This window comes from Otolemur garnettii, unplaced genomic scaffold (assembly GCF_000181295.1).
Source record: "Otolemur garnettii isolate 467f Iridium unplaced genomic scaffold, OtoGar3 scaffold00016, whole genome shotgun sequence".
Classification (NCBI taxonomy): Eukaryota; Metazoa; Chordata; class Mammalia; order Primates; family Galagidae; genus Otolemur; species Otolemur garnettii.
Window position 1 is genome coordinate 7,961,977 of NW_003852411.1, and position 7,739 is coordinate 7,969,715.

Genomic DNA, 7,739 nt, shown 5'->3' on the forward strand with positions numbered 1-7,739 from the left:
TGCAGGAAGCTGCTTGCTGTTCCTTTCAAAGTGTCTTAAGTTTTTTCACTTATTGTGTTCAACTGCTGAGTGCCTTCCTGGATAAAAGTTCACAGTGTGAATCTCCATGCAACTCTTTGCTCTTTCCAAGTGGGTGAAGGACGCTAACAAAGCCTTGGATCTGCCATCTTCCACAGATTGACTTTATTGAAATCTTTACTGAAAGATTGCAACTTTACTGAATTCTTTTATAAGTCCTTTGAGTTTTTTGGTGGAGTCTTGAGGGTTTTCGATATATAAAGTAATGTGGTCTGCAGAGACAATCTGACTTTTTGCTTTTCAATTTGAATGCTCTTTCTTTCTTTTTTAGCCTAATTGCTCCGGCTAGGACTCCAGGATTAGGTTGAGGAGAGGCAGAGGAAGTGAGCATCTTTGTGTGGCTTCAGATCTTACAGGAAAGTTTTTGCCTTTTCCCTGTTGAGTGTGATGTTCTCTGTGGGTTTTTATTATACAGTCTTTATTATGTTGAGGTACATATCTCTTCCACCTAATTTGTTGAGAGATTTTGGTGTGAAGGCATGTTAAATTCTATCAAATGCTTTCTCTGCATCTTTTGAAATGATCATATAATTTTTGTCTTTCTGTTTGTTAATTTGGTGAGTCATATTTATTGATTTACATATGTTAAAATATCCTTGAATCCCTGGGGAGAATCTCCCTTGATCATACTGAATAATCTACTTAATGTGCTGTTAAATTCAGTTTGTAAGTATTTTCTTGAAGATTTTTGCATCTGTGTTTAAAAGAATATTAGCTGATAGTTTTCTTTTGCCTCTAAATATCCTAGAGAACCTCTTTCACTGCCCCTACTCATTCTATGGGAATACAGAGGATTGTACTTCATTTATTTAGATATTGTTCTACCTCCCTCTACAGTTAAAACTTTTATCCATCTGGAATGTAACTAATTCAGTTTAATTCAATCAAAAAAAAAATTAAGAGTCTGTGACTAAACACAAACAAGATGGGTATTGCCTCTGCCCTCATCAAGTTTAACTGGAAATGAAGCAGACTTTTAAGGTTAAGTAAATTAATTTTAATAGGTACTCTGCAAATTACTCTGAAAACATATGTAAGCTCTATCTAACCAAGCCTCTTGCTGCAATTCTCTTTAATATATTCTGTAGGATGCATTCTGTGACATGTAAGGAACTTAGATTGTCACCTAGATCATATCAAAATAACAAACAAAATCCAAAAATGTCTTATTATGAAAATAATTCATTTTCATTCATCTTTCCTTCTTTTCTAAGGTCAACATTTTTTACTTCAAGGAAAAGATATATTTTCTCTTTATACTATTTGTATAAGAATACACACTTAATTTATCTGTCTACTTGTTTGTTTATTATTTCAGACTAATATGAGGGTATCAATGATTAGTTAACATTGTTTGCATTTGTTACGTAAAGTTCTGGTTGTAGTTCAGCCCTTCACCCAGGGGTGTGCTGTATACCCTTACATTGTGTCCATTAGGTGAAGGCCTTACCAATACCCCCTTACTCCACCCTGTCTTCCCTCCACCCTGAATATAATTGTGTTTTGATTTATTATTTTTATATTAATATTGCATACATTGGATACTTAGTTTTTCATTCTTGTGATACTTTACTAAGAAGAATGTGCTTCAATTCCATCCAAGTTAACACAAAAGATGTAAAGTCTCCATCTTTTTATAGCTGAATAATATTGCATGTTATGCATATGCCATAGTTTATTAATTCATTCATGAGTTAATGGGAACTTGGTTGATTCCATGTCGTGGTGATTATGAATTGAGCTGCAATAAACATTCTAGTGAAAATATCCTTATGTTAAAATGATTTTTTTTCTTCTGGGTAAATACCTAGTAATGGGATTGTGGGATCAAATGGAAGGCTTGTCTTTAGCTCTTGGAGGATTCTCCAGACTTGTTTCCATAGAAGCTGCGTTTGCAATCCCACCAGCAGTGTCAAAGTGTTCCCTTTTCTCCACATCCAGGCCCACATCTTTGTGATATGGGCTATTCTCACTGGGTATAGGTGATATCTCAGGGTTGTTTTGATTTGCATTTCTCTTATGACTAAGGATGATGAGCATATTTTTCATGTGTTTGTTGGCTGTTTGTCTGTCTTCTTCAGAGAAAGTTCTGTTCCTGTCTCTTGCCCACTTATCAATGGGATCATTTGCTCTTTTCTTATTGATTAACTTGAGTTCTCTGTAGATTCTAGTTACCCACCCTTTGTCAGATTTGTAGCATGCAAATATCTTCTCCCATTCTCAAGTTGGTCTCTTCACTTTAGTTATTGTACCCTTAGCTGTGCAGAAGCTTTTTAGCTTGATTGTGTCTCACTTATTTATTTTTAGTTTTTCTGTAATTACCAAAGGTGTCCTCTTAATAAAATATTTTCCCAGGCTGATATTGTCAAGAGGTTTTCTCACACTTTGTTCCAGAATTTTTATCATTTTGTGTTTTAAATTTAAATCTTTTAACCAGTGACAGTCAGTTTTTGTAAGTGGTGAGAAGTGCTGGTCCAGTTTCAGTCTTCTAAACGTTCACTATCACCACTGCTATTCAACACAGTACTGGAAGTTCTAGCTGATGCAATCAGGCCAGAGAATGATATCAAGAATATTCAAATAGATACAGAGGAATGTCAAACTCTTGCTCTTTGCTCGAATACGTACTTTAAATACTTACCTGACTCTTGAAAATGATTATTTAAAGATTGGAATATCATGTAATCATATCAATATTTTGCTTTTTCATCAAATTTCTATAATCAGGTGTGCTTTCAATTCTAGGAAAAAGCTAAAAATCAACTTATCAACTGGCTTAAGACTTTATTAATGAGTAATGTTTTATAAGTAGGAGCTGACATCATTTCAAATAGATAAGAAGTAGAGCAATTTAAATTTAACATGATTCAGATAAGAACAAGCCTACGTAAACACAAAACAGAAATAAAAATATAATGAAGTTTTTACAAATTTCATCCCATACTAATGATTCTAAGAATTACACTTATTTACTAAGGATTCACTGTCACTTATTTCCAAATGTTCACATACCTAGGACCTTCAGGATGAAGTGCTTGCTGACTTCTCCAGCTTCATTTGAGGCAACACAAGTGTATCTTCCTGAATCTTCAGTCTCCGCTTTAATGAGCTGGAGGACCATTCCTTGAGTGTCGATCATCAGATGGTCATCAGGCTCCAGAGAAAGACTATCTCTAAGCCAGGACATGCTGGGCATTGGGGTTCCATCACTAATGCATGTCATAGAGGTGGAGCTGTCTTTGAGAACTGTGATTTCCTCTGTCCCCATTGCATTGTCCATATTTGGTGGCACTACAAAAAATACAAAATGGGTGAAATTTATGTATCTATTGTAATTTGAGATAAATTTAAATATAACATTAAAAAATTCTATAATGTTTCTATGGTCAATAAATATCTATATTTCAAAATAGCATATAATAAATACGATTTTATTACAAAACCATTCATTAGGTATACTAATTATTAATCTTCCAAATATCAGCAATGAAACCTAACAATTATTTTCTTATGGAACATACAACTAATGTGTTTTAAATTTTGGTGATTCTTCAACTTCTTAGGTTTGTCAGTTTAGTTTTTATAATGTATATAATAGTCATAGTAGTATTCTTGAAATACTTTACATCAAATGATTTCAAGTTATAGAGTAAATTTTATATGATTAAACCTAAATCATTTTTAGATTATAGCCAATAGTTCCCTAACTATTCTGGAATGTTCTTGGGGGTTAACAAATTTTTATGAGCAAACCCCAATATTTCAGAAATTGAAAGTTTTAAGTTCTCTCTCCAGAGACACATACATGACAGAGACGTGTGTGTATTCATTTATATTTTAAATATTCTAAATAAGCTGCTCAGATTATTCGAAAATAGTCTTGACTTCTTTGTATAAAAGATTGGTCTTGTGTCTGAACTGGAATGTTATTTTAAAAATTTACATTTGATTTAGTGCAAGATTCCAGGTTGGTAGAGTATTTTGACAAACAGACATTACGATCCAATAATATAGACCCCTTGGGAGAAAACCTATTTTTCTCTGGTTAGTAAGATCCTACTGTACTCATTCTTTTTTGACAGCAGAAAGTCATATTTCTAAATCCACGAGGAAGTCAATTTTTAAATACAAGCCAGTTGCTTCATATTGCATGCATAGGAAAGCAGAAGGGTCATTGCTGTGACCTACCAAGTACTTGCAGATCGTAATGCTTATTATCCACCCCGGCTCTGTTGGAGGCCACACAAGTATACACAGCAACGTCAGATAGCTGAGCTCTCACAATCCTAAGAAACAGTTTGATTTAACATGTCATCATTTATCCAACACACATAAATAAAATATTTACAATTTATAAATAGATTATAGAAGGTTATTTATGTGGGAAAATTTAATTACAAAGCTTGTAACAATCTATCACAAAAGTACAGATAGCTCAAATAAAATTTGTTTTTTAGAGTTGATTAGGCAGTGACTATAAGGCACCGAAAATACAGCACCATCTGGGAGGTGACTATTTTTCAAATACCTATTAACAGAGAATGCTGCTCAGAGGAAAACCACATGGTGTTAGCCAGCATCTTCCTACTGTTTTGCTACCTAAAGTTTTAGCTAAAATACCAGTTCATGGAAATCTACATGGAACAAGTCAATGAAAGACCCATTTTATACACATATACTAAAACATAACCATTTAAGTACAGAAAAAATTTCATATTTATGTTTGTTGTCTTTTTACAAAAAATATATGGAAAGGGGGAAAAACAGTTAAAGCTTAGGAAGAAGCATTTCTCAAACACTGTTTAGAAGAAGGAATAATCTGCAATACCAGTGACTTTGTCTAGGAAATAACACGCAGTAAACGCTGACCTGATAACCTGCCCTGCGGCCAGCAACCGGATGTGGGAGGAGAGAGGCAGAGGGAGGCCATTCTTCAGCCAGCTGATCTGTGGTGGAGGCATCCCTGTAGCTCTGCATTCAATATTTATTGACGTATCCACCAAAGCCATTAGTTTCTCTGCTTCTTCTTTATTACCGTTAATTGTAGGTGGAACTATTTTAGGGAGAAAGTGAGAGACAGAGAAAAAGTGGGTATGTTACTATCATTTACGCTATAATTATCCTTATTTCTGGTTTGTATCCCACAAGGAAATAGCGGTGCCATCGGATTTAAAACTAAGTGCTCCAGACATCCGCAGCTGTACCTTCATTTCTATGACAGACATGAGATCTGACAATTAAATTCATGAATTCATCCTAGAATAAGTGTTACATACCTCACTGCTGGATATCACTATGGTCCGCTTTGAAGCACTCCCCTGGGGGAGCTATGCACTGATGCCAGCACCTAGTCCCTTTCAAAGCAATTTTGGAAGTCTTTTTCTGGAATGACCATCAAAATTGGTATTGTATTACCTTTGATGTGCTGAATGCCATTAAAATGTCTTCCTTTCAATATTTCTTTTATCTTCAGGTAAAGAAAAAAGTCACTGGGGGCCAGATGAGGTGAATAAGGAGGGTGTTCTAATACAGTTATTTGTTTACTGGCTAAAAACTCTCTCACAGACAGTGCCATGTGAGCTGGTACACTGTCATGATACAAGAGCCACAAGGTATTGGCCAAGTTAAGGCTTGTTCTGTTTCTTTCTTGATGTTTACTTGGTCTACTATGCTTCTCACAGTCAGCTGATGATTCTGACACACAATTCCATGAATTTTTGCAATGGTTTCGTTGGTTCTGCTCATTCCTGGCTGCCCTGACCTCTCCCCATCAGTAATGATTTCTCTCCCCTCAGCAAAACATTTAATCCATTTATACACAGCCATTTTCTTCACGGCTTTATTCCCATAAGCTTAGAATAACATATGTCTGATTTCATTTTCGTTCTTTCCAAGTTTAATAAGAAATTTACAAATGTTTGTGTAGTGCTCTAATCCACACTCCAGCATTCTTACAATAGCACACACAAAATAAGAATGAATGCCACTCAGCAAGAAACTATCACACATTGACATGAACATAGCTGTGAGATATTGATATACAGAAGTTGGGGTGGTGCCTGTGGCTCAAAGGAGTAGGGTGCCAGCCCCATATGCTGGAGGTGGTGGGTTCAAACCCAGCCCCGGCCAAAAACAGTAAAAAAAAAAAAAAAACAGTAAAAAAAAAAAAAAAAGAAGTTATGAAACCTAGGCCAAGTGCAGTGGCTGATGCCTGTGTAGCCCTACCATTCTGGGAAGCCAAGGCTGATGAATCATCTGAGCTCAAGAGTTCGATTGAGACCAGCCTGAGCTAGAAGGAGACTCCATTTCTGCTAAAAACTAGCCAGGCATTGTGGCAGGTATTTATATTCCTAGCTACTCAGAAGGCTGAGGCAAGAGAATCACTTGAGCCCAAGAGTCATAGGTTGCTGTGAGCTACTACACCATGACACTCTATCCAGGGTCACAGAGTAAGACTTTATATCCAAAAAAAAAAAATTATGGAAACTTACCAGACAGTTTGTACAGTGCTGCTAATGTAAGCACACAGTGACAAGTTCATGAACTTAATTGTCATACTTCATGCTTAAGGTAGCCTGGTCAAAAAGGTGATATTTCATATTTACCATAGACATTCAAGTTAAAAATTCGGTCTTCTTCTCCAGCGGGATTAGTAGCAACACATGTGTATTTCCCCATGTCGGATGTGATGGCTCCATAAATGTTTAATGTGCTGCCATTTGCAGTCACCCTATGAAAAACGTCAGAATGGAGGCACTGAGATGATGAACGTGAAGCTAAGACCTGGAAAACTCATTCCCAATTATTGTGTTCTTTTAAAAACACCACCATAAAATGATGCCTTCATAGTGGATATATGAATATATTTCACCTACCACATGGAAGCTTATTAAAATCAGAGCTAGTGAAGCTGATGGAGTTTTCAGGCAACCAATGAAAATTCTACATTTATGGGTCTCATATCCACCTCCTCTTTATGAGAAAAAGGAAATTAACAAAATTGCATTGGGAACTTCTATAGCTAAATCACAGGCAAGGTCATGTTTTTCTCAGAGCTAGGATCATCAATATAAGGTTTGAACTAAATAAAAGTTATAAATAATTCTGGTATAAAAATTGAAGACTGTTGGAGATAATGAGAATCTGAAGAAATTAAACATCAAAAAATATAGCTATGAGCAACTTAGTAATACTTTAATGAGAAGGAGTAGAATAGGGTAATTTAGTCAAACTGTGACAACAATTTGGTGTCATGTACAGGTATCTTCTGCAAAAACTTTTCTATAAATTGTGAAATAAATAATATATAATGGTAAAAGATAAAAATATAATTAGGATAGCAAAGATATCTAAGTTAAGATTATTTCATTATTGCTTGTCTTCATATTTTAATTGCTAAACACATTTTCCTGCTTCATGAAGAGATTAAATTGCTATCTATAATTTTTTACACTGTCTACACTATTTTTACAATAGTGATTTTATTAGAATATTCCACTGTCAAAAGGAAATACTCCATTTCTACCATATCGTGTTATTAAATATGCTTATTGAAGATTACAATAACATTATTATCTAAGACTAGTTGCATTGTTTCCTTTTCAAAATATAAATTTAAAAATTCAGAGAGTTTAACTATATTAGTAAGCAAAAAGCAAGTT

At 34.9% G+C, this 7,739-nt stretch overlaps 1 protein-coding gene across 1 annotated transcript in view; it reads right to left on the reverse strand.

Moving 5' to 3' along the window:
* Nucleotides 1-7,739, reverse strand: part of HMCN1 (hemicentin 1) — a 440,557-nt gene that overhangs the window by 84,869 nt on the left and 347,949 nt on the right. Inside the window, 4 exon segments of the mRNA XM_003785789.2 lie at nucleotides 3,091-3,369; nucleotides 4,267-4,364; nucleotides 4,948-5,131; nucleotides 6,684-6,808. Coding sequence (XP_003785837.1) covers nucleotides 3,091-3,369; nucleotides 4,267-4,364; nucleotides 4,948-5,131; nucleotides 6,684-6,808 — 686 coding nt within the window.